Source organism: Podarcis pityusensis (genome assembly GCF_964106645.2).
Source record: "Podarcis pityusensis genome assembly, chromosome: 6".
Classification (NCBI taxonomy): Eukaryota; Metazoa; Chordata; class Lepidosauria; order Squamata; family Lacertidae; genus Podarcis; species Podarcis pityusensis.
The window spans coordinates 30,124,115-30,152,109 of NC_138030.1; the positions used below are offsets into that span (position 1 = coordinate 30,124,115).

General features: G+C 44.1%; 1 protein-coding gene and 1 long non-coding RNA gene across 6 annotated transcripts in view; both read right to left on the reverse strand.

Moving 5' to 3' along the window:
* The window catches only part of MTCL2 (microtubule crosslinking factor 2), an 85,498-nt gene extending 69,856 nt beyond the window's left edge, over positions 1–15,642 (reverse strand). For all 4 annotated transcript variants that reach the window (XM_081010281.1, XM_081010282.1, XM_081010283.1 and 1 more), the window contains exon 1: positions 15,216–15,642. In XM_081010281.1, the coding sequence (XP_080866407.1) occupies positions 15,216–15,638 (423 nt within the window). In that variant the 5' untranslated portion in view covers positions 15,639–15,642. The remainder of the gene's footprint in view (positions 1–15,215) is intronic.
* Positions 15,643–21,654: 6,012 nt separating this feature from the next.
* Positions 21,655–27,975, reverse strand: LOC308479585. Of its 2 annotated transcripts, none has more exons than XR_013987740.1 (3): positions 26,957–27,975; positions 25,271–25,364; positions 21,655–23,924 (listed from the first exon to the last, which is right to left on the reverse strand). It is a non-coding gene; the product is annotated as an uncharacterized lncRNA (long non-coding RNA). The 2 variants fall into 2 exon arrangements; XR_013987741.1 differs by having other exon boundaries at positions 25,271–26,664; positions 26,949–27,975.
* Between the last annotated feature and the right edge of the window lie 20 nt (positions 27,976–27,995).

Consider the following 27,995-nt stretch of genomic DNA (forward strand, 5'->3'; position numbering starts at 1 on the left):
CACCAGGTCAAAGCCATTAAAGGAAAGCAACTCCACTGCATTTTAGTAGGTGATATTTTTGTAGCCCTTTGCCCAGTTTTTATGAAATGGAAGAATCTTAAAAGTATAATACTGTACACATGCAAGTAGTCAGACGTGGAATAATGAGGAACATACACAGCAGACAAAGAAGACTTGTTTTGGAAAAGGTAACAAAGTATTTGGTGAGCAAATAAGACATACTGACTGGATCTGCATTTTGGAGGCTTATATGAACAGTTATTGCAAACTGGAATGGATGCCGAAGAACTCAAAACCCTCGCAGCTAAATATCAATTTGAGCAGAGGTGTCTAGGACAAGGGCTAACCTTGGTTCAAAATGTATTCTTGCTTCTCAGTGAAAAGTGGGAATATTCAGCTTTCAAATAGAACAGGGATGCAGAACCTGTGATCCTCCAGACGTTCTTGAACTCCCAACACCCGTCAGCATGACAAATAGTTAGGGATGATGGAAGTTGTAGCCCAACAACATCTGGCTGCCACAGGTTTCCCATTTCTGCTGTAAAGTATACTGTTCACTTGCAGCCTTCATTAACCATAAAAATACCAGCCTACAATTAGATACAAATTTATTCCAGTAACTGTAGTTTCATTTGCAGCTGCTATGGAACAAGGACTTGAGTTCATATTTGTATACAACATCCGACGCAGCTGTACAACACCACTAGTAATTTCCCTTTGAATGGTGACTGTATGCTTACATGTACACTATTTTAGGACGGTGGGTGGCATAAGGAATGGTACATGGAGTAGCAGTTGAATACTGATAAAGGATGCTTGTATGCAGAAGGCTAATGACTTCATATACTAGCAATGCCAGAATGAGTCTTATATCTATTGCTAACACCTACTGTTCTGCATACCATTGCCCTTCAATGATACATTGGAAGGGGGCAAAAAAAGCAAACCACCCTCAGTATAACTCCTAAGACTGGTGCTTTCTCCAGTTAAATCAAGAGTCCACCAACAATCTCAACATGTGTTAGGGGAGACCCAAGAAAATCTCTAATAAAATTTTTTTTTAAAAAAAAAATGTGTTTGGGGAAAGGAGAAAGGACTTTTTAAATGGCGGCACCACTATTGTTGTTTGTTTACAATTTTACCAAGATCATTTTCTCAACAGAATTGCTTTCAACACCATTATAAAAAAGACCACAGTAAGGCTGAATTTCTATATCCACTAAACAGAAGTAAACATCATAAATTCAGTGGCACTTATTTCTGAGTAGCACTCCAAGACATTTTTTTAAAAAAACAGTTCGTTCAAACTATGTAACTTCCTCTAAAAGAAGTATGTCAAAGCCTGACATTAGAATTCAGAAAATCATCATCATCATCATCATCATCATCTCCAGATGAACTTTTCTTAGACATATATCTGCTTCCTCACATTGATTTCTATTATCTCCAGACCCTTGGTAACCTAGTTGCCCTCCTCTTTACACCTTCCAGCTTGTCAATATCATTCTTAAGTAGGGGTGCCCAGAACTGGACATGGTACTCCATGGGTGGTCTGACCAAGGCAGAGAATAGTGGGGTGCCACCTATTGGAAGCCCACACGCAGGACCTAAGTGCAATAGTCATCTCCCACTTGTGATCCCCATCAACTGGTATTCAGAGGTATACAGCCACCCACAGTGGAGGTAAAACATAGGCATCATGACTGGTAGCATTACTCCCAATGGATCTGTCTAACCCTCTTTCAAAGCCATCCAAGTTGGCGGCCATCCACTTTCTCCACTCCACGAATAATTTTATACATCTCTGTCATGTTCCCCTGACTCACCTTTTTTTCTAAACTTAAAACTGATTACTTGTGGCTGTCCTGAATCTCAGGCATGAGTCTCTCTCAGTCCTGTATCCTGAGATCCTTTTAGGTGGAGATGCCAAGGATTGGATTTTGGACCCTATGAATATGAAGCTTGTGCTCTACTGCTCAACCATGGCTCCCAATAGCAAAGAAAAATTTCAAAAGTACTTCAATTCTGCCTGTCTCATATTTTTAGCACCCAGTATTTTATTCTCAAATGAGATTAAGTGATACTTCTCACTGCGCCCTATGCAGAGAGCAGCAAATTTATTCAAGAACCTTATTGCCATTAACAATTGCTGCTTAACCCTTAAGAAACATTTATAACAAGACTTCCTTATTTAAGAGTTTACAGCAGAAACTCACATATTGGTGTTGCAAACTGGTATAGTTAATAGTAGTTTAATATGTAAAAATACCTTTAGGGGCATGCATCCATAAATACTGCAGTAGGGATTATCAATCTACTAATCAGATCCTGAAACAGCTGTATACAAGAGACCTACCCAGAATCCTGAGTCCTTCTCCACTAGACAAAGCTTGTTTTGCCCTAGCATGTGCTGCCAAGGGGTCAATAGAAGGACACACTAGGAAGGGTTAGTACAGCAGCCTTAGATTGACTGTGAGATTGGGTGCGATCCAAAATGCCAATAATAAATCCATCAACCTGTCTACAACCCCAGCTAGACAGCCCTATAATTCTAATCTGTAAATCTCTACATCCAATACACTTTTTGGCAAATAAATGGACCACAATAAACTGTATATGCACAAGCTATTTGGAGAGAAATGGACAGGAGCAAAGGAAGTAGGTAAGTTCTACAAACATCAATTGGGCTACAATATCTGGTTTGCATCAACAGCTGCTGCCCCAGTATATATGCCACAACGTTGTTAAGCAACAGACAAGCAACAATATTATAAAAACCCAGGAATCTACCTGCTTCTAAAAGAGAGCAATTATTTGTGGCTAGTTAACAGTGCTTTTTTTCCAGGGGTACTCAAGGGTACGCAGTGCTGGTACTTCTTTTTGGGGGGGTTAAAAAATGTGACACTTACTGCAACAACTTTGTGATGAGTACCAGCACCTATTTTTCTAGAAGAAAAGCACTGCCAGTTAAGAACAACACTGCATTGAATGGGCTAATAAATAAACCAGTCCTAAATACCCTGAACCACGACAAGGTTTAGACTGAGCAGCAGCCTAGATAGAATCTGACTCTGAGGAGGAACCAGCCAGATTAGAAGAGCCAGAGACCCCAGCAGCAGAAGTGCTGAACCCGGACCCAAACTCTATTGCAGAGTCAATGCCTCAACCTGAAGCCTGCTGAACCGGAATGATCCCTGAACTACCCCCTTCAAAGATAGCATCCTTCAAATCAGATTCCTTTGAGGGACCTGCCCCAACACATCAATGGCAAGAAGCTCCCTGATGTATTCTCACCACTGCAGGCAACATGCTACGAAATTAACAGAGGAGTGTTAACTATATTAATACAGCACAGTGGAGGGGGGGAGTTTCTGGTGCTGGCAGTGATCCAGCCAAAATGCTATGGCACAACCTGGGGCGGGGAGGAGGCAAGAGATACTGGGAAGTCTATTGCACCAAGACCCACCTGGAAGTGGCCCAAGACCCATTGGTGATCCCAGGCCCACCATTAGAGGACACACCAGCCAGGAAGCTAAACAGGAACTTAATATTGTCTCTCTCCAACAAGAACAGAATAGCAATATGAAACCCAGTGTCCAGTTCTACTACCCACAACCCCTTTCAGTTTGTCTACTCCACAAGAAGAGAGTGGAGCCTGGGAGGAGGAGTCAGGCCCAGGAGGAGCACATGTGGGCTCAGTTGACAGGCTTCCCATATCTGATACCACTGGCCATGCTGCCTGGTACTTATGGAAGCTGTAGTCTGCAGCAACTGGAGGAACTGTACACCATCTTCCATGGATTCCTGTACACCAACTTTCATGGCTGAGATTCCTGCATTGCAGGGGGATGGACTAGATGACCCTTGGGATCCCTTCCAACTCTACAATTCTATAATTCTATGACCACTTGAATGGAAGACGCAGTGTTAGAAACTCCCATTGTTCTAGGCGCATTTTGCGACATGGAATTTCATTAGAGCGAGCAGTTTCTGAGCTCCTGGCGCATTACTGCACCTAAGATTTTGGATAAAAACTGCAGAGTGGAAGGAAAGAAGGACCTTTTTCCACCTCCCCACTTCCAGCTACTCTCTGAAGACTGAAGAAGAGACCCTCTTAAGAATATTAGAGGGGTGGGCAGGGGAAGGACAAGACCATGTGAAAAATGAACACAATATTTTAACTGCAGTTCATTCATTTTCAGCTTTCTATTCTTGTTATAAAAATGCACCTACACATTCCATTGTTGCGCCCATAACCTAGGTTTAAGATGCCATTTAGCTCCTAGCTTTCATATCTCAGTTTCTAACACTAGGAAGAAGTGATCTTGGCTACTCACTGTTTCAAATAAATGCTTCTGTTCTCCATAATCTGAAACCCTCTCTTTTGATTCAAATGAATGATTTTGGTCTTAATCAGAAAGTATTTTGTACTGATGTTAAATTGCCTATTACATCCATAATGTCAGTGAAAATTACATATACCTAGTAACATTAAGGAAACTATAGTACTGTCGAATAATCTTGTACGGTTCTCCCCACAAGTCAGTATTAATTCAGGGAGCCCACATCTTGAAAAACATGGAAGTTGGGATGCCGCATTGATCTGACCTAGTATGGCAAGGGCTGAACTCATATTCTTATGATCTCGCACTGCAACATGGAAATTGGTATCAAGGGATAACAAGCGAACATTTCCTTAGAGATTAAAGGGAACAAAAGAAGCAGTTTTCAATTAACTGCCAGCCACAGACTGACAGAAGGAACAGTACTGTAATTCACGCAAGGCAAAGATAAGAAAAGATTTCCACAGGGAAGTCTTAAGATGGGCCATCTTAAGTTTTAAGATGACTGCAGTAGTTTCAGGGTCTCCAGGCTAGGTGGATTAACATGAGACTCGTTTTCCAAACAGCAACTGCTACAAAGGACTTTATGACCTATTAAACAACAAGGATGCAGTTTAGTGGTAGCACACATGCTTTGTATGCAAAATGTCCCAGACTGAATCCGAGACATCTCCAAGTAGGATGGGGGGGGGGCGGGAGACCCTGCTTGAAACCCAGGAAAGCTACTGCTGTCAGTGTAGACAATACTGAATTAGCAGAAATACGAACTGACTCAGTATAAAGAATATAGACCACCTTTCTTCAATTTTACCACCACAGATTTGATTTTCCAATCCAATCCTATGCAGCAGTTTCCAAGTTCAGTCTGTCTCCTATCTCCAGAAATGTAATCCAATGTATAAACTACAACAACTACTTTGGGCTTTGTCTAAAAAGAGCTCAACAATTTTGAGGTCTTCCTAAAAGGTTTTTTACTTTTTGAAATATGGCAACCCTACAATAACACTGTGCCCACATCTTGCCAACAAAACAGCAGACAGCTCAGAAGTTATACAGTGGTACCTCAGGTTACAGACGCTTCAGGTTACAGACACTTCAGGTTAGACTCCGCTAACCCAGAAATAGTACCTCGGGTTAAGAACTTTGCTTCAGGATGAGAACAGAAATTGAGCAGTGGTGGCGCAGCAGCAGCAGCGGGAGACCCCATTAGCTAAAGTGGTGCTTCAGGTTAAGAACAGTTTCAGGTTAAGAATGGACCTCCAGAACAAATTAAGTTCTTAACCCGAGGTACCACTGTAATGAGAAGAAGCAGCAGGTGGGGGAGGGGATAGGAGGAAATCATGCCACAGATTTACACCTTCCTGTATAAATTAACAACCAAACAACCACAAGCTTTCAAGCAATGCTACTGCAAATATGCTCTATCTGAAAACTAAAAGGTGCCACAAGTTGCTTTTCTTATTACATGCTGCATTAGGGACACAAATAACACACAACTTATTAGTTTTTTGCACCAATGCAATGAGAAGCAATGCAAACTGATGAGAAAATTCTAAAACACAACTTTCCAGATTGTTTATAGAAGTGGTAGTTCTAACTGTGGATCACACTTTCTGAATCACCTATCATGCCTTCTGGGCTCCAAAGCTCCATTATTATTAAAATTAAGAGGAAAAGCAAGCATAAATTAGGAGCTTAGAGTTTATGAGATTCTTGCAGTGTGGCTTTCCATGGATTAAAGGTTGGATATACATAAATAATATAAGAAAGCACTGGCTGTTTGAGGACCAAGATTTCTTGTTGCTGGCTTCTGGTGTATATCCCTACCACACTTGGGGAAGACAGAAAAAGCAAAGCAGACTCATAGCCAAGTTTTGCTTTTTACTAAGAAGGGAGGGTTGAGGGAAAGGCATGAGGTGATCAACATTAATGTGGGGTGTATGAAGACAAAGCAAGCAGGAAAAGCCTGAATCGGAAGATGAGCAGAAGGCCAGCTGGGACCCCCTGGGCTAAGGCCACTCCAAATCCCATCTGTCAGTTATCTAAGGCATATGCCTGTTATTTTGAAACGTGATTGGCTTGGAAGATTTCTCCTCCCCTTGTTGCAAATGGAATCTCCAGTGCCATTCTTTGTCTTCACATCCCTCTGCAGCTGCCGGCATATCACATCTCATATTTTCCATTCTGCTGAACAGGGACTCAGAGCTCTTGTTCCCCCCACACTGGGATGACAAGGCGGTGGCTCGTGGCTGGCTGCTGTGCTTCTTAAAGGCACAGTGCCTCTCAAGCATGGAAATGTTCCCATCTCCTTTTCTTAACAGGTCTTTGAAGCCAGAAAGGAAAAGGAGAAGCAGGTGGCTGGTCCTTGCATTTTATTCTACTAGTCAAATGGAGTAGCTTGCTAGTCCCTTATCAGTACAACTCCTCAGAAACAGGAAGGAAAACTTCAGCTACAGAGCTTAGACAGAGCTTCCACACACAACTGCACTGTGCTCCTCAGATCAATAGAATTGAAGCAAACATTTAGAGATATAGATATTTTGAGACAGACGTTTCTGACAAGCTTGTGCATTTCCCCCCAGAAAATACAACTAAAAATCCAGCAATGGTTTAGACGCGAGAAGGAACAAGGGCTAGTCTTTGAAATCAAAACCCACCAAGTAATCTTGACTTTGTCCACATTTTTACAGCTTGGGTTTGGAGAAGGAAAATAATAATGATAATCACTTTTTTGCCAAAGTTCAAATGTACATAATCTGAAGTTGCATTATTATTCCCTTTTCTTCTTCTGGAAATAGCAGGCCCCAGGGCAGGTGATCAGTATCAAGAATTTTATTTATTTTTTAAGTCAACAGTTTCTTCTCCTGCTACAATCCAGGCAAAAACTGCTCCCCACCATGATCACTGAAAGCTGCTATTAACTCCATGAGGGAATCTCCACTCACCTCACTATACTGACAGGTTGACACCAGCGAAAAGCTTAAGAGTTCAGTTGTTTAAAAAGCAGCCTGAAAAACGTTTACACTAACCATCCTTTCCTATACAAAGTTCTCTAAAGAGAAGCAACTGCAGGCAGAATTCCACATTATAGGCAAAGTCTGCAGTGATAGCACAGGTGGGGGGGGTAGGGTGGTGTATTTGCACTAAAGCTCCAGGGTTCTGTGAATAATGGTGCATGCACAATCATGCTACTTACTTGCAAGATAAAGAAGCTAGAGCAAGGGAGACCATACATTTTCAAACCCCTACTGCCAACCAATCAAGAGTGAACTCTAACAGTTTCCTCCTAGAGAAACATGTTTTTAAAATAAACATTGTATCCAAAAAGAAGTAATTGTTGTGCTTAAATGTTCTCAAACACAAGCAGCTTTTTGTGATTTGTCTGAGGTTTTTTTTAAAAATCACAGGGATTGTTATATATTTTCATTTATACATTTAGTAAGAGCCATTGCAAAAGCAAAGTACTTGGGCTTTGGAAATATTTCATAAGCCCCAGATAATAAGTTGGGCATGACAGGGTGATTTATCAAAAGCATTAATAGGGGGATGACCTTTAAAGGCAAGAAAATTCACCTCCAGCCCTCTCTCTGTCTTGCAGACAGCAGCTTACCAACCACATCCCAGGAGCTTTTTCACTTTCTTTGAAACAACCAAGCAATATTCTTCATTTTGCTTACTTTCCTTTTCAGTTTACAGTGGAGCATTTCTGTCCATCTGGGGCTTCTGACCAGCTGGAAGAGGCAGCAAAATAATGCTTAGGTCTTTGGAAAATTAGCTAAACCTACAATTCTGAAACTAGGTTTCTCCAAAAATGAAGATGCAAAGGAATAATCAGACAGCATATGCTTTTTGGTAGGCTACTACTCATTCCCTTGCCTTGGAGTCAACCAGGGACTAATTTGCCAATACCAGGTGTAAGTCATAAGAATAGGTTCCAAGGAACAATTTTTTTTGCCCATGGGTCCCCCTGTGTAAACAGTTTAGAACTACTGTGCCATTTCACTACTATGACTTCAGAAACACTCAAAAGTAAACAACTAAACAGAAGAGACTGCCCATTACTTTGAATGAACTATGCAACAAAATACACATAAGCTTCTAGCCCTCGTTGCATTAGTTCACATAGAGACAATCTGCAGCTCAAGAGCCACATGTGGCCTGCAGTGCAACTGATTGGTGCTGGAAACAGCTGAAGACTAGAAGAATCAGCAAACCCCCTCAGCTGTTTCCAGCACCAATCAGTAGAGAAACAAGAGGTGGTGCAGGATGAGATCTAGATAACTAGCACTGGGAAAAGCTGATGAGGCCACTAATTAGCTCTCTCCACAGCCGTTTCCAATGCCAATCAGCTACACAATGGGATGTATAGGTTCCTCCCAGTCGAAAGGGATGGAAAGTGTTGAGGAGTATCCTAATCTGCATAATCCTCAACTGTTCCCAGCACCAATCAGCAGAGGGAGGGAGGGGGAACAGGAGGAGACATGATGGGATCTCAACTCTGTGTGCCTCTGTGTATGAGTGAGTGTGTAATAATGAAGCTTGGAGGCTGTGTATAGTGTGTGTGAGGAGGGGGTGGAGAAATTTACTCAACAACAACAAAGGCATCCCCACACACTGACACCATGCAGCCCTTGATCAGTAAGTGACAAAAAAATTGCCCGCCCCATAAGACAGGTTTCTCCCACCATTCTGCATACTAAGATTAGATGCAGTTGCAATGGTGCTCAGAATAACCTCAAGGAAGGAGTACACCCCAAGCAACAGCAGGTTTCAGATGAAAGTGGAGTGTGTGCGTGTTTAAAAAAGGGCAGATGCATTATTTTTACAGCTATTAAATATTCCAAAATTCTATCTTTCTTAGTGCCCCAGGTGGCATAAATACTTACTGGCATCACCACCATACTTATGGTCTTTACTAGGAAATCCTATCTAGGCCTTGCTGCCCATCAGATTTGTATACTTGTGGCTACCTAGACCAGGGGTCAGCAAACCTTTTCAGCAGGGGGCCGGTCCACTGTCCCTCAGACCTTGTAGGGGGGCTGAACTATTTTTTGGGGGGAGGGAATGAACGAATTCCTATGCCCTACAAATAACCCAGAGATGCATTTTAAATAAAAGGACACATTCTACTCATATAAAAACACACTGATTCCCGGACCATCCGCGGACCGGATTGAGAAGATGATTGGGCCAGATCAGGCCCCCAGGCCTTAGTTTGCCTACCCATGACCCAGATTTACTATTGCATCTGAATTGTGCATAGATGCCTCATAAAATTCTCTTCTCAGCAATTTATCATGGGGGGGAAACTCTGCAGCATTCCCATCCAGTTTGCACGAAATCAAAAACTAAAACTATGTCCACCTTTGTTCTGTGCCATCAAGTCTCTACCCCTACAAGTCAAGAGTTCTGCCTCTAATTCCATACCCACCAAGCATTCCCTTCACAAAAGGTGTACTGGACAGCTAAGTCAGCAACCTGGAAAACAGCTGTAGAGGACGGATATATAACACCGTGTTTACCATATACACGAGAAAGTGTGAATGGGGAAAATAAATGACTTGGGAAATCTGTTCCCTCAAATGAGGGCAGCACTGTCAAGTGAATCCTAAGTATGGTAAGTGGGTGGAGGCTCCAGTCTAAGCTTTGTTGCTGCAACAAACAGGATCACATCTGTGTACAACATTGGAGCAGATGACAGGCTACAATTCAACTAACTTTTGAGTCTGTTTTTAATTCTTTGTAAGGTCAGCTTTGAGTGCCAAGACTGGCAGCTCAAACATACTTGACTTGGAAATGCTAGCCTTCCTGAAAGTAAATCTAATAGTTTGTATTCATCCAGATCTCTTGAGATGTTAGACAGGGGGGGGGAAACACATTGTGACACTTTGTATTGCCATACAGTATTTTAAGACTACTGTGAATTGAACGTGTGGTCTTTGTACTACTCTGTTTTTATGCTCTAGTAAATTTGAAAAGCTTATCTTGATCATGTCAATTAATCAAATAGAAACTGAGATTTTGCAAATAGGTCTGCTTTGAAGTAGCAGATCAGCTCTTGCAAAGTTTGTCTTTCTTATCTTAGTCACCAATCATATTACCAAAATAAATATTTATAGAGAAAAAATAATTTAACTGAAATTGACTAGACTGAAATTGACTAGAGTGAAAACAAACTACAAGGTGATAAGTTTCAAAGGCTGATAAAATCAACCCTTACAGTAGCAGACTTATCGCCAAACATGCAGAAATGCCAAGTCTCAAACAACAGTAAATGTCCCTAAGATTTTAGTGAGTGTGTGAAGTGCACGCTTAATTATATCAAACTAAAATCAAGTGAGACTTAAGCTGCAATCCTATACTCCATTAAACCCTATGGGACTTAGTTTTAAGTAGACATGTATAGAACTGCAGTATTTGCTACAGTCCTAAGCACATTTACTGCAAAGAAACTGCAGTTAAACTCCTTAAAATTTACTTTTAAGGAATCATATAGGATTGCCCTGTTAATCATGCCCACAGATTTTAGCATAAATGTCCTTGTGTATTTCTAATTAGCATGGCATGTTATTACATTACCATGGCAACTTTGAATCTGCATAGCCGTTTTATATCAGAATACTAAGAAGGGCCAGTCTAAATTAAGTCTTGACTTCCTGCCAGTTTCCCCTTTGCTTAGAAGGGAAGAAAATTACCAACTACTTTATTTGGCTTTGTATGAACTGACTCTACATAAGCAGTCCCCAGCCCTATAGCTCAGAAGTTCACCAGCCTCTGAAATCAGAATGAGCTGCACGCATATAAAATGTGTGGGTGTAATGGGTTTACACTATAAGCCTGTGTAATTCTAGCGTAAAAAATATTCAGATCCATAACTTCCAAATAAAAGCAGGGAGAACACAGTGGTGGCCTTGAGGCAGAGAAAGGGCATCCATGAACTAAGAATGTCACAACTGCAAGGGGCAAATCAAGAGCCAAGATTTGTGTACTGGAACTTCTAATGTGGCTGTCCCTTGAATCATGCCACCAGGTGTAGTTGTCTAATCCTATGGAAGAGCTGAGTGTGGGTGGTGTTCAACTATGTTTTACATAGCATAAACCCACTGAAATTAATCAACATGGCTATGTTAAATTCATTAATTCCAATGGGTCTTCTCAGGGTAAAGCTTAATTTAATACCACCCCCGATGTTGTGGAACTGACATACTTTCAACAGGTCTCTAAGGTGCTACTGGACAATTTTATTTATTTATTATGCTTTCAACAGTTAGAATGCAGATAATAATAGCAAGGAAGGTGAAGTCAGGTGTTTTGTATTTAAACCATCAAAACAACCCTTGTTCTACTCCTCCCTCGCCCCTCCCCCACAAAGGTAAGGCTGACCTGAACAGACACAGCATTTGTTTAATGACAAGGAATGCCTGTAGGAAAAATAGGAGCCAACACTTACTTGAACATAGTAGTTAGAAATCATGCACATTGCAAACCCAGGACACAGATTGAAAGTATATGGGAGTAGGAATGACCAACACAGTAATTAAATGGGGGAGGGCTGAGTCACCAAGTGGGTCAGTAAGGACTCTCAGCCATGGATGTTGCAAAAGATGACTTTCTCAGGTGCGATATGCCACACATGGATGCACGCCCACCGAATGCCGGATTCCACTGCTGGCTCTTCTAGCTAAAAGAGTGGAGAACAACTGTTCTGAAAGGCAAGAACAAGACCTGGGTAGATAAAGCATCCCCCAGAAAAATGGTTGCACAACCATCTTCTATACCTAATGATTTTTTTCCTAGCTTGTTTTATATAAATCAGATTAGACCAGCATATTGGTTGCTTTTTTCCAAATACTATACAATATAATCTTACACTTAAGGGACTCTTGCTCTCCACCCTGCCAGACCTCTCAGAGGCACTAAGAGCCTGTGCTTCAGCCAGCAAACTAATCCACTATCTGAGCTGGTTGTTATATGCAGCCATTCAATAAACACCTACTACCGTTGCCATGCCAACATCATCCTGCAAAATAAACCCATCACTGCTCAGTAGTACTACCAAGAGAAGCAAGGCAAAAGCTGAGCTTGGCAACAGCCCAAAGACTCCTGCACTCCCTACCATCCCAGAAACCACAGAGATACATGTCAAGCAATATTCTTACGTTATCCAAATACTACTGAAACAATTCCTCCAAGTCACTCTATGGGCACATCTGCAAAGTAGCTTTCCATGCTATTAAGCAAGCTAGAAACCAGAAGCATGGAAAACATCCTCCAAGAAAGCAGGTACATTTTCCTCACTTTGAAGATGGAAAATGCACTGACATTGTAGAATGCATGACTGATGCAAATATCTGACACATCAGCCCATCTGCACATGGACAGCCAGGAATATTAGAGAATGCTGAAGTTTCAACAACAACATGTGGATGTATGGGAGAGTCCAGAAGCATACTAAAAGTGCTTCTAAAACTTTTAGAAATTTCCATGTGGATGGGCCCTGAAAGTCTGTATAGAGCTGTATAAATATACTGCATCTTTCTGGGTGGGGAAAGGGAGCACATACAACAGGACCAAGTGTGTGTCTGAGACTAAATAAACCCTGCAAAAACTTAATTACCTCCAAAATGGGAAATTCTGATACATAGAGGTGAATGCAAATGCTGCCCCACATTGGGACATCTGTTTGCCAGATTGGGAATTTCAAAACTAATAGGTATTATGGAACTGAGAGGTGCAACATCAAGAGTAATTAAGAAGAGAACCACACATTACAATAGAAACATGGGGTTCACGATTCACTCATCATGCTATTGTAGGAGGGCATTCACAATACAGAATTGGCAAGTGGAAGAAAGAGAGTGTGCTTTCAGGAGAGAATCACTGGTTCTTCCCTGCAAATAGCCCCCCCAGCTCCCACAAGGATCAAACACTGTCTTCCCAACCAGTCAATTTTTCCATACAAATCCCTCCACTCACTGGTCATTTTTCACCATTTTTTGTCCAGACAGGCTCTGAAATCAGAAGTAAGCTCAGCAGAAAAAGGAGGATGGGAAAATGTCTCCAGTGGGGATTTACAAAGCAAAATCTGCAGACATGTGAGTGGTTAAAACATCCCTTTTCACCATTTCTCCCCAGAAAATGCCATATATACCAGGCGTTTGCAAATGTAGATTTGGGAACATATCTGTCAAAGGATGTGCTTCAACACATTCACCTGGCTTCTGCACAACTCTGTGTCCCAGCTGTCATAACTAGTAACACTCATCATACAGATTCCTCAGATTCTACACAGACCCTCTATGCCACAGCCAGGCATTCCTAGAAACACCCAGTAATGCAGCGGAAACTCTTCAGCAATCAGGGGCTGTGCTTTACATTACAACTTGGATACAGAGTCACCACAGGCCTCCCATGATGATAAAATAACCTGCAACCAGCCCTAAGAAATTGCACATAGCCCCTGGAATTATTTGCTTAATTAGGCCCCAAAGTCTGCCTTCCTTGAAACACTGATGTGGCTAAGACTTGTACTAGAGAGTCAGGCTATTTATTACAAGAGAAAATCCTGGGCACCTTTTAGCATGACGCTGACAACTATGAATTTGATTCCGGCAGCAAAGAATTTGTTTCCTGCTTGGCAGGGGGTTGGACTCGATGGCCCTTGTGGTCTCTTCCAACTCTATGATTCTATGAAATAAATGCCGGGATGTGAGGAATTAGCTTTGATTTCAAGATAGAAGATATCTTCCTCTAAGGATATGTAAGTTCTGTTTGATGAGACAAAGCATATTTCTCCTTGGGGCTTTATGATGCTATACAATACCTTCTTTAGGAATGAGAGGCATCAGTACCAACATGGCTTTCTCTGATACCAGAGAAGGTCTTAATGTCACTAGAAGGCATCTGGTTCTACATATGTTGGAGCTCTGTTGTACTAGACGGTGATGCAAAGCCTCAGTTACATATGACCGAGGGGCAGCTATTCCATTTGATTCTAGAGTAGAGAAGTAATTGACACTATGGAGCGCCTGCTCCAAGGAACTGATGCTGGGCTGGGGGAGGAACTGCCCCATGAGGCAGAGGAATGCCAATTACAAGGAGCTTTAGAAAGCCAGCAGGTGCTGCCTCTGAAGATGTGGGCATGTTCCATATAACCAGCATCCTGTAGATGCTGGGCGGTGGAGATCATCTTTCATTACAGAGCGCCAGTTCCAAGGAAGCATTCTGAAATTCTGGGTGGCAACAGGTCTTGCCTAAGGTCACAATATATCTGGCACGTAAGATTTGTTACAAAGGGGGCATTAATCCTACCACACAGCAAGATAGAGAAGCCTTTTTCAGTATTGCAATGCGAGGCACAGAGAGGAAGGCAAGAAATGATCTCCCAGTGGTACACAGCAAGACGTTTGCTGCTTTTAGGAACACATGAACCTGTCTTATGCACCTTCTGCATGCAGACCAGGACTGCAGGGAGATGCCATGTTTGAGGATGCGCAACATGTTCCACAGGGATAACGGCCTGCAAGCTTAAAATATGTCTTCCCTGTGCAGGGGAGTGTCAATGTTTGCTTTACTGAAAAACACCTGTTTAATTTAAAATTTAGTTAATGAGGGTTCCTCCTTTTGGGGGAGGGAGGGGTGTTGGAGAGGAGGGGCGTGTCTTATTTTCGGAGGAGGACACGCCTGCCCCTCCTGGGTCCGCTTGGTGCCTGCTCCCTTGTCCCACGAGGCTCGGAGATTAGGGTCGGGGAGGGGATCTGTTGCACGATGCTGCTACGGGGAAACCGGCGGGTGTTTTGTGGGGAAGCGCAGTTCCCGAGAGCTCGCTCTCTCCCCGCCGAGCTGCCCTGAAGCGAACCCAGCGCCCCTCACCTTGAGATAGTCGTTCTCGGAGCGCAGTTCCTCCAGCTCCCGGGCGACGCCCGCGTCCAGCAGCTCCTCGGTGAGGTCGGAGAAGGCCAGCGAGGCGCTGAGAGGCAGGCGGCTGCTGGCCAGCGAGGCGGCCGTCGACGGGTCCTCGGGCAGCGGGGACGCGCCGTCGGCGGAGGCGCTGGCGGGCTGGGCCGGGGCGCTGCTGCTCGGGGGCGACTCGGTGTCGCTGCCGCCGCCGCTCAGCCCGCCCAGCTCCAGCAGCGACAGCAGCTTGGCCTCCTCCGAGGCGCTGCAGTCCGACACCTCCGAGCTGCTGTCCGTGAGGGCGAGCGGCAGCTGAGGGCGCGACGACCCTTTGGCGGAGCCGCCGGAGGTCGCGGCCCCCTCGCCCCCCGCCGCGGCCAGGCGGTTCCGCCCCTTCATTCGGGCCCCGGCGCGGCCTGCCGAGCCCTTCCCGACGCCCCTGGCCCCCGCCGGCGGCGTGGCCTTGCCCTTCTTGTCGCCGCGGCCATCCTTGGCGCCCCCCGCCCGGCGCGAGTGCCCGCCCCCCGCGCCCGGCTTCCCGGAGGAGAACGAGGCGGGCGAGCCCGGGTGGCTGCCGCGACGGCTCTTGGCCAGCGACCAGCCGGGGACATCCTTGGGTCTGGCCGGGGACGGCGCTCGCTGGAGCTTCTTCTTCTCGGGAGGCGGCGGCGGCGCTGGAGCCGAGGTGAGGGGCTGGCTGGACTCCGCCTCAGCCGGCGCTGCCATCCCCGGCGGGCTGTAGGCGCGCTGCCGGTTCCTCACTGGGGGCCCCGGAGCGCTCTGGGGCCACAGTGGCTTATCATCCTCGCGCCCGAGGAAACCCGCTCCGTCTTCTCTCCTGAGCTGCGCGCTCCCCGGACAGGTCTCTCCGGAGCGAAACAGGGTCAGCTTGGCCGCTAAACCGCTGCTGCCGCCACGCCGCGACGGTGCTTCCTTCGCCGAAAGCAGCAGCAGCAACAAGCTCCACCGCCTGCCTCCCCTCCTCTGCTTTCTCCGCCCAGCCGCTAAGCCGGTGACGCGCGCGCGGTCTGGGAACAAAAGGCGGAGAGAGGCGCCCGAGGGGGGCGCTCGGATCCTCGAGGCAACAGCGACCTCCTTCTCCGGACGGCTGAGCGCCGAGGCAGTTTTCTCCCCTCTGTGGGTGGAAAAGAGAGAGAGAGAGAGAAATATGGCGTGCCGGCCTGTTTCGTATTTCTCCCGGGATCCCGCAGACTGGGCAGAAGCGGTACAAGCAGAGCTCTCAGCCCTTAGCTTTTATTTTACACCGGGGTTCAGCCCTGGAGGAACATGCAGGGTAATGAGTGCTTCTGAGCACACGCAGAGTACATTCGCTTCACTACAGTGGGGCTTCGTATTGTATCTGGGATTAAGAGGCACGCCTTCCTTCCAGACTGCAGGATTTGTAGTTTCCGGATATGCCTGAGCGCCCCCGACACATCTGTATTTTTAACTAACTAACTACTAGGCTGGAAAATGCTGCTCCCTGTCCATTGGCTTAGCTTACCCCCCCCCCCGTCAAGTAAATAAATAGAAATAATTAACTAACTGACCAGTTGTGTCACAGATAACTCGGTTTTGGGGGGCCCCCACATAATACCCCCCCCCCAAATAAATTTTGGCTACACCCGTGTCCCCGTCTCTGCAAACCCCGCTAGATTTTTTTCCTATAGAAAACCAAAGGACCAGCAGGTTGGAAATATCTCGGATCTGGCCCATCATTGCAAAAAAATCAGGAAATAGCCCTGCAATTGTTGCATTCGGGAGAACGGACAAGAGGCAGACCCTGCAGGTGAACCACAGAACAGATGGGGGAGGGAGAGAAGACATGAGTAATTTAATACGGTTTGCCTTTGTTTCTGCGGAAGCAGCCTTTATGACAGATTTTCTTTCTCTTCTGAAAGTAGTAGCTTGCAAAGTAAGGGGAAAGAAGCAACCAGCCACATCAGAACTGGCTTCTAAACTCTTTTCATATCAAAGTCTCCATGCTTCGCACATTTCTTCCTATGTCCTGCTGTGTTGTTGTTGTTGTTTTTAGTCGTGTCCGACTCTTCCTGACCCCATGGACCAGAGAACGCCAGGCACTCCGGTCTTCCACTGCCTCCCGCAGTTTGGTCAGACTCATGTTTGTAGCTTCGAGAACACTGTCCAACCATCTCGTCCTCTGTCGTCCCCTTCTCCTTGTGCCCTCCATCTTTCCTAACATCAGGGTCTTTTCCAGGGAGTCTTCTCTTCTCATGAGGTAGCCAAAGTATTGGAGCCTCAGCTTCAGGATCTGTCCTTCCAGTGAGCACTCAGGGCTGATTTCCTTAAGAATGGATAGGTTTGTTCTTCTTGCAGTCCATGGGACTCTCAAGAGTCTCCTCCAGCACCATAATTCAAAAGCATCAATTCAAAAGCATCCTGCTGTGTTACCACTGTGTAAATAAATCTGCCTCCTGGGCTTTCCTAAGCTAGACTTCCATCAAACTGAACACGTGTGTGTGTGCGCGCGCATTATTATACTACAAATCCAAATATATATATTTTTCAAATAGTTCAAAGGCCAGCTACACCACTGTGGGACCCTTCGAGATGAACTTCTTAAACCATCTTCCACCCACCCTCTTGCTCATGTGTTGCACCCACTATGCTACACACAGTATTTCGTCCTGAAAGCATCTAATCAGGGGTCCAAAGATGCTCTCAGAATCACTCCTCGGTAAAGAACTTTGCACATGCTCTAAAACTCAAGACTTTGCTCAAGCAGATGATATATACATAGCTAAATTAGACTGACTTTGATTATTTTATTTATTTATAGTATTTATAAAAAAATAGATACCACTGTATCATAAAAAATTATCACAGTGGTTTGCAACAATATCAAAACACTTTCCCTTTCCCCACTTTTATCCTTTGATATTTGACTTCATTTTCTCTCTACAACCTTCCCCATGGGAGAGGAGTCCTTGACTGTGTGGCTCAGACATGTCTCAAGAAGAGAGCCAATGTGACTGTGGCATAGAAGTTAAACTCGCAGTGTTTCTCGAACTTGGGTTCCCAGCTGTTGTTGGACTACAACTCCCATCTTCCCTAGCTAGTAGCAGTGTTGTTGTTGAGAATAAAACAGAGGAGTAGAAACCACTTACACTGCTTTGAGCTCCTTAGAAAAAAGGCAGGGTATAAACATTAAGTCCCTACTGTAGCACTGTGTCACCTTGTCCTATGCCAGCTCCAGACTGCCATTATTGCTTGCATGCACAGTGACACTCCTTTTCTTTTCTTGATGGGATTTACTTTGATTTATTTTCAATGCAGGCCAGATGTTCAAGCTGAACACTCTTGCCAACTATATTGCTATTTTATTTAAATCTGTAAAGTGTTAATTTATGATGATGATGATTCTACATCAGCCAGCCTCTTGATAATTAAGCAGCTAATCAAGACTAGCATTATCTTCAAACTACTTGGAATAATCTGAAGAGAGTTGCATTATTCTGCAGTTAGTAGGCTGGCTATCAGAAATACAGCCTTTCTGTTTATCTACAATGGCTGTAATGCCGGAGTTTTTTTATGCTATGGAATACTATTTATATCCATTATTATTACAGTCAGTTGCCAAAGGTGCATTCCTTCAGCTTGTTTGGATAAAGCCTCTCTGGTTCCCTTCCAAACACAATCAATCCAGCTTAGGGTTCTTCCCTTACTTTCTATATATAGCCTTAACTGAATCTGAATATTATCCTGGCTTCATCCTACAGCTTTAACCTCTTCCTTGTCTGAGTTTTGGAGTTTCATGTATTCCAGCAGTTCTTTTTTGGTGTTGTTGCTGATGCTGCTGTTGTTCCATTTCTAAGAAAGTGCAGTCCATGATGATCTCATCTTTGTGAGAAAATTCCCATAAAATATTGGGTTAAAAATTCAGTTATGCAAAACTCCCATAGAGAATCGTAGCTTAAAAACTGGCTTGTTCTTATTATTTACATTTCTACCCTACCTTTCCTTCACAAAGCTAGAGGAAGCATACACAAGTAGCTCAAGCTGCCTTCCATTCAGGCACTGACCAGACCCAACTCTGCTGAACTTCAGTGATGCCGTTGCATCAGATTATTTCTGCAGGCCAAACTAGATGTGACACCGTTCATATAATTAGTACTTGGAATGAATTGCTTTTTGAAAGTAAATCACAGGTGCAAGGATCCCAATCCGGAGTAGGACCATAGTATGCAGGTAGGGTTTTTGGTTTTTGGTTTTATACCTTCTGCCCCCTGCTGCAGTTCTGATCCAGATTGCCAGCCCACCATATTCCTGATTTGCATTGTGGATACAGCTGCCATTTAAAGGAATAAGAGTTTTCACCCCAAATGCAAATAGCAGGCACAAAATCCAGACGGGCTGCAGCAGGGGCAAAGAGTTTAACAAAACCCACTTCCCCACATCAGAGTTCAGATGGGAGACCCCATGCCTACAATTAGCTTTTTCAAAAAATTATTTTGCACACACTAGTTGAGGACTGCCCATGTTTAAATCCCAACTCATCTGTGAAGTTCACTAGATGACTTGAGACCAGTCACTAACTCTCAGCCTAATCTAATTTGCAGGGCTGTTGTGAGGGGAAGGGGAAGCCTCAATGTGTCATCTTGAAGCCCTTGGAAGAAATATGAGATGGTGGTGATCTTGACATCAATTGTGTTAAAGAGGACAGCAGGGATGGTCCATCCCTTTAAAAACACAACACGGGGGTGGGGGGCTTAGCAGAACTTGCATGTGATGCATAACTTCCAAAGCATAGGGGTTCATTCTTCAGCTCTACAGTGTGCACAGAATATGAGGTTCATTATCCTATTACAAAACTCCTAACAGCCAGACAAAGCAGTCTCTTGGACTTGCAACCTTCCAGGCCTGACTTAAGGTAAATTGATGTAAACACAGTGCTTTGCAAAATAGCAAAAACAACTGTGGCAAGGGCATTTATCGAGTCTATGTATGACTATGATTCAGATTACTTGCAAGCCAGAGTTATTCTAACCATTCAGGGATGGGACACTTGTTGCCTTCCAGTTGCCACTTGTGGCCTTCCAGACTCCAACCCCCATCAGCCCCAGTTGCCATGGTCAGGGTGATGAGAATTGTAGTGCAACACCATCTGGAGGGCCCTATCTTGATTTAATTCATGGAAGTGCTAAGAGTAGATTTAAAAACAAACAAACCCAACGACTCCTGTGACAAAGGCTAACAAATTTCTCGCAGCATAAGCTCTTGTAGACAGGAGCCTACTTCATCAGACAGTGAAGATAATAGAGAGAGATCTTGTGGGGGTGGGACATTTTGCAAGATGAGATTAAAAGACGAGCAAATACAGGAAAGCAGAGATACCATACAAGTCAGTCAATTCAAATTAGTTGACATTAAGAAGCCCACAGACGGGAAGACTCAACCCTTTGCTGGGTTGAAAGATAAAACTCTTTGTTGTTTCTGCTGCAAAAGACAGACATGGCTTCCCTTTTGGGAAAAGAAGATAGCATGCCCCTTAAAAAAAACAAAAACACCAGCCTAGATTGTAGCACTTCATTCCTTTGGACATTTATCATTATGCTTAAATTATTCAACTTCCACTTTTCTGAAATATATTTTTGTACTTCTGTGCCATGCAAATCCACAGCCTCATCCTCTTCTTTCCACCTTACAATAGCATGAATTTAAGCCAGTGGTGGTCATTTGATGCAAGATGTGCAGTCTGATCCTACACATCTGCACCAAGATGTCAAGTCCTATTGAGAGCAATCACGAGACTACCCAAATTAGAAGTGCACTTAAATTATGTACCAGGCAACTATGAATCTTGATTTTCAATAAATAATAAAAGGAGTTGGAGGAGCGCAATTCTCACTGTGAAGGCAGCATGGCAAGGGGAGGTTTATCACTTCATTCTCCACTGAGATCTGAATGGGGACTGCCCCCCTCTGGATGGCTATTAGCCTCAGAAGAAGTAAAATTCCCCTTTGAAATAGGATTGCAGCCTTTACTGTGCAGCCGTGAGTTCCGCAGGCTTAGGTGGGACAGTCAAACAAGACTACAGCCAAAATATTGAAGCAAACCAGCAGCCAGGAAGCCTGATCTTTATTGTTGCAACAATGACTCCAAACTACAACATAGAAGAAGCAGAAAGAAGCAAAGTTACAGGGAAACAGGCAGAGGGCCTTCTCGGTTGTGGCGCCCTCCCTGTGGAATGCCCTCCCTTCAGATATCAAGGAGAGAAAGAACTACATAACTTTTGGAAGACATCTGAAGGAAGCTTTGTATTGAGAAGTTTTACATGTTTGATGTTTTACTATGTTTTATATGTTTTCGCCCAGACGGGTGGGATATATTATTATTATTATTATTATTATTATTATTATTATTATTTCAGTGCTCATTCCCTTTGGAGTGCCATCTGATCACAGCAAACATGTCATTCAAACTGACACAACCTTCCAAAATGGGCAGTTATGCAATAAGATGGCAAATGGGGAAATTATCACTATTATGAGGTCAGAAGCCTTTAGTTTTAGCCTTATGGACTAAAATATCAAAGTATCTATTTTTCAATGTAATGTTGCACACCATCCCAATCTCTGAGCAGTGTAAGATTCCAGGATGCTCCAGGTGCTTACCAAGGGTTTGGTTTCCTTGGAATGAGGGGCAATGGTGTATTTATGAAAAATGGTTTATTTACACATGTGCATAACCTGAGCCTACGATGAAGGGGCTCACAGCATTAATACTGCAGGAGGTCTTGCTCCTCCCATCGCCACAGCCTTGAATTCAAGCAGAAATCGATCATGACTCTCACTCTCTGGCTTCTGCGTGCTTCTAGTTCAGCTCATACGCACAACTCTAGCTTTTGTCTTTCTTACTACCAGCCAGGTGAGGGAGAGGAGCCCAGCCATTTGCTCTCTGGCACAGAGCAGTATCCTTTCTTAGGGTCCATTTCCAAGAAACTGGCCTGGCTGCTTCAACAACTGAATCCACCACCAGATCTCAACCCTTGATAGATCCAGGGGATTAGAAGGAACTCAAGGCCTCATATACCCTAACCCCACCACAACTCATAACAATCTCTCCCCCCCCCTCTCTGTCTCTGTCACACATACACGCAGCTTTTTATTTCTCTCTGAAACACTTTATAGTCCTAATTTGTTTCAAATCTACATATTGCCGTGCATCTTAACATTTTTACTTCCCTGCCTCTTTTCCGGATGCTTTGTCCTTTGAGAGAGAAAATATTATAATAGGGAACAGTATTACAGATGGTCCTTTGTCTCTGTTTTATTCTGGTTTGTATCTTCTTTGCATCTGTAGGCAGTGGTATCTACTAAGCTTGTACTTACACTGAGCATCCCATGCTTACTGCTTTCCCTAAGGCTTTGCTCATTTGTGTATATGCACAATTTGTAGCTGTTTCCAATTTACCTTGCCTGATGATTACCAGGAAACATAGCTCTTCAAACTTTGCTGTTATTTTCCATCAGGCTTTTTGCTTCTCCTTCAGTCTCTGCAGTGACCAACCCTGGTAAACTGAGGACTCGGGCTTACTCAGTGCCCTCTGCAGGAATATTTCCTGGTAGCATCAGTCCCGAGTCAATCAATGATGCTCACTCTCCACATTTTGATACAAGTGAAATAATGCACATTACCATCAGAGCACTTACTTGCACTCCATCTGAAATTATCTGTCAATACTCAGACCCTGTCCACTTTTCACTAACCCAAAATTTCTCTATTTCAGAAAAAGGAACCCAAGCCTATGAACCTAGCCTCATCAGAATCCCACCATTGGTTCTGTTTGCACTGGTAATTTCAAAAAGATATCTAGCAATAGTCAACCAGAGTTCAATGTTTCTATAAAATTCATCTCAACAAGCATTTACAGTGTGGACACAAATGTAGAGTCTCTTCCACTAGAAAAGCATTTAAACATTTACTTGGGGATAAATCTGCTGCTGCTTTTATGTGTGTGTTCTCTGTTTGGCTGTCCTCCTGCATCGGTAGTTTGTAGCTCTGTGTCTCATAAAATGTTACATTATCAGCGTGTAAATCAAAGCTGGCATTCAGCACATCTCAGGAAGTCATGTGACTTGAACACAGCAGCTGCAGGCACAGCATGCTAAAGCAATCAATGGGGCTGTCTACTCCACCATTATATTGTGTCAGAAGCCCTGGCAGTGAGGCAGTTCTCTCTCTGTACGGCTGCAAATTGATTTGAAGCCATAGTTTAAATCTGACCAAAACAGTACTTTTGCCACAAAACTAAAATATTGGCCTATCTGGGATGGTGGGAATTATGGTCCAGCAACATCTGGAGGGCCACAGGTTTCCCAGCCCTGCTGTACATCTTTGATAAAATATGAACTGTATATAAAGCGCTCCTTGGCAGGTCTGATTTTAGAGGTCAGGGTAACACAAAAGTGTCTGGCTTGCCACACTAAGCAAGCCTGAGCAGTGTATATGGAGATCCTGGGCTGTCTAGATGAGAACACACCCTCCCACCCCCAACCTTACTGCTGTCCAAAGGAAAGCAGAGTACTGTAATATGTTTGGCATCAGCTTGGCTGCAGGAGTTGCCGGAAGGAGACATACAAGGCACCATCCCACCATTTTAGGGATTCCACTCTGGATTTGTGTAGGGTTTACTTCTGAGTCGTTTCTTCTCCTGAAGATGTCCTGCAAGACAGTGAGTATGAATTGTTCCTTGGAGTTTACTCCTGAAGCTTTTCTCACAAATGAGTATAGCCACAAGGCATCGGAGGTTTAGGATCAGAGTCTTTGTTCTTCTAGATGAGCTACCTTCCCAAGTTGACAAGCCCCATCTGCCTCTCATTTCTCTCATGCAGAAACTGCCTTCTTGACCATTGGACCCACTATTGGTCTCATCCACTAAATCCACCGGGATTTGATGGAGTGGGGGAGTAGGGAGCTAACTACTTGGTAAATGCAATATGCCCACAAAAGAAGCACATCCTGAAGGAAGACCCAGGCTCTGCACCAAACAAATGCCCATTTATTGTGCAGACAAGTGTCCACATTAAAACAGCCTTAAGAATCTGTCATGCAAGCTACACCTGCTCAAATTCCCTCTTCTACACAATTAGTAATAAATAGATATACCATTTAATTACCACAGTAACTTCTAAACCAGGCATAGGCAAACTCCGGCCCTCCAGATGTTTGGGACTACAACTCCCATAATCCCTAGCTAACAGGACCAGTGGTCTGGGATGATGGGAATTGTAGTCCTAAACATCTGGAGGGCCAGAGTTTGCCTATCCTGTTCTAAACTATTAAAGAAGCAGGAATCCTGCTCTATTTTTCAGCTGGCCCCCTTAAATATAGTCTCCTAGGCACTGCTGCCAGGGACACGGGTGGCACTGTGATCTAAACCACAGAGCCTAGGGCTTGCCGATCAGAAGGTCAGTGGTTCAAATCCCCACGAGAGAGTGAGCTCCCATTGTTCAGTCCCAGCTCCTGCCCACCTAGCAGTCTGAAAGCACGTCAAAGTGCAAGTAGATAAATAGGTACCGCTCCAGCGGGAAGGTAAACGGAGTTTCCGTGTGCTGCTCTGGTTTGCCAGAAGCGGCTTAGTCATGTTGGCCACATGACCCAGAAGCTGTCTGCGGACAAACGTTGGCTCCCTCGGCCTATAGAGCAAGATGAGCGTGCAACCCCAGAGTCGTCCGCAACTGGACCTAACGGTCAGGGGTGCCTTTACCTTTACCTAGGCACTGCTTCCAGAGCTACAAAAGCCTAGAAGAACTTCAGAACTTTTTACATATAGTGACTAGATGATGAATGAATCTGTCGATAGCTGTTCTTCCCATATTCTCGTTTTTCCATCTTAAATTGAGTTGTCCACTTCTTCACTTTAGTTTGTGCTATTTTTAAAGTCTTCATGGAAATTCACCAGCATTTTAACATGAATATTGCAAAAATTTGGAGAAGTGCACATTTTGATTTTGAAGGATGGCTGTGTTTGTATACTGTTCAGGAAATTGTGAATCAGGGAGGCTCACCTTTAAGTGAAACACCTGTAAAGTTAATATTCATCTATGTTCTTGTCAGGTCCTGATGGTGCTCTATGATGTCATGCTCTCTTTTCATGGATGCCTATGACAACAGATATGAACGATGGGATGGAATCTTGATGCTCCCCAATTCAGCTAGCAGGATGGGCTAATACAGTCATGACATCCATTCAGGACCAAACAAGAAGTGATGTTAAATGTGCCAATGGGGAATTTTCTCCCTCTCCCTCCTGCCAAAGCAAACACCAGCTTCGGAGGAACGGTATTCCTCAGGACTACAGCAATGGAGAAAAGGGTTAAATTCTCTCTCTACACACCTGTGCTGATACCCTTAATTATGAGCCCCAGCCGATACAATGCATTTTGAACACCTGCACTAAAAAGCTAATGCATATTATCATGTGTAGTGCGGCCCTTAAGAGTTCATGGTTGAACAGAGAAACTGGGAAAGCTAATTTCCTGAGAGCCCAAATTATTGTTTGGATGGAAAGAGCTCCTTGAAGGCCACACAATTATTAGCAGCAACATGGGGGAGATCAGTGTTAAAGGTGAAGAGGGGTCATGGCTTAGGGAAGGCTACACTTAGAAGGATTTGTCACTGGCTCCAAACCAGCAGGTAGATATATGAGCCTGTATTTCCTCTGCAACTTGCCCAAATGATTGCAGGGTCTCCCTCCGTTCAGGCATAAAAAGTGAGCAAAAGGGAATGAGGGCAGCGGCCCCTCGAATGGTGTCAGTATCAGTCCTCCAGCACAATTAGGTGTCTGTTCAATGAATTTGAGCAACCAATTAATGCCACAATCAATTTTGTCCTCAAAAGCAGCAAGCGAGGCAGAAGAAAATGATGGGCAGTGAGGGCAACGTTCAGCCGTTTGCAAAACTCTCTCTCACTCTCTCTGTCAGCTTGTGAAATTGGCAGAAGGTAGCGGGGCTCACAGAGGGATTTGAGAACAAAGTGAGGAAAGGAGAGCTGCCAGATGCCTGCCAATTTCAAGGATGGTGCAGTATCCCAAGAACAGCATCATTGCCCAACAGAACATAATGTGCAGCTTTTGCTTTAGAACACTACAAGCCCATAGTGAGGCTGGGAATGTTGATTTGGCAATTCTGGACTAGATACACAATTTGCAGGTAGTATTTCCAAGGGGAGCTTTCTCTCTAATCCAGACCAAGGTTGCCCTCTCCCCAGCCAATTGGTCAGTTCTGTTACACTTAGGCCAAGGAGTGGGGTTGAGTTAGGCATACATAACCACAATAAGAGTGCTAATGCCAAACACCAGTCCTAAAGGTTATTTAAAATATAATAATAAAATGAAGACAGGAGTGCCTGGTGTGCTCTGGTCCATGGGGTCACGAAGAGTCGGACACGACTAAACAACAACCTGTAAAAAAAAAATGATCCTCAACATCAACAAAAAATCAATGAGTTTGTTTTAGGGATGGGTTTTTTAAATCACCTAGGGAAATAAAAAAATCTCACTGGCCAACTCAAGAAAATGCCTCCTGACCTCTTCAAAGTGCCTGGAGGGTTTTTTTGAGCAAGACATGATAGCAATTCAGTCATAAGCCATGTGTGCTAGTGGGATAGGGAGCAGATGTGAGAGGATTGTGTAGAAGATAGAATTTGTATTTCTGAACAGTTCAAACACTGTTTATTTCCTTTTACGTACATACCTTACAAATTCAAGACATCTGCTTGTCCTGAAAGCAATGTTTCTTTATTCATGACTGCCGTGGCAAAATTAAGACAGCTGACAACTCTAATTGAATGAAGAATGCCTCTCTGGTGGTGGAAAGAGTACTTCTCAACAGCATCTCACCCATTATTCCAGGGCAGCACTTTGCCTTTGCCATCTGCTGAAGGGCTAAAGAGTTCTCCCTCAGAAGTTGCCCATTTACCACCTCCTGTAAATGTTGTGAAGACCTGCTGTACAAGTGGTTGAAGACAAACAACATATTTAGAGCAAGAAGCACTTTTCAGGGGCAACAAATATGCAATAGATCCGGGGCCAGCCCACCCATGAGGCAAGGAGAGATGACTGCCTCAGGTGGCAGGATTCCCAGGGACAGCAGATCGCAACATCAATCTTCCTTCACCCCTTATTCTTGATATAAACCTTTCCTCACCCCTTCTTCCCTGGCGAGGAGTGGGGCACAATTTTGGGGTCTACTTCAGGTGCCAAAATGTCTGAATAGATCTATTGATCCATTGATTCTAGAATAAATTGTCATGTGCACAAAGTCTATGCTGCAACATGAGGCTTGCACTCTAAGTGATGAACCCAGTGTTACTGCTCTAAAACTTTGTGAATATCTTTGCCCTTAGGCTGCAAGAATATAGCAGCAAGTCAGCACCTCACAAACGATCAGGTGTTCCAAAGTGCTTCTTAAAGTCAGCATGGTGCTCCTCCTGCCATGCATACTCAGCACCACCCCATGTGAGTGGCTGGGAGAGGTGTTGCTGAATGGAATATTTTGTGATCTTGACCTAATCACATTGGCCAAGAGATCACCAATAGCTCCAAGCTTTCTTAACCTGTCTGCAGAAATTAAAATTTCTTTTCAAGCTTTGCCACACATGGAAAATGCCAGGGTGAGAAGAGGCACTTGGAATGCTCTGTTCAGTTCTGATATCTGCGCCGCAAAAAGGGCATATTGCAGAGCTGGAAATGTTTCAGAAAAGAGCAACAAAATTGAACTCACCTATGTGGAA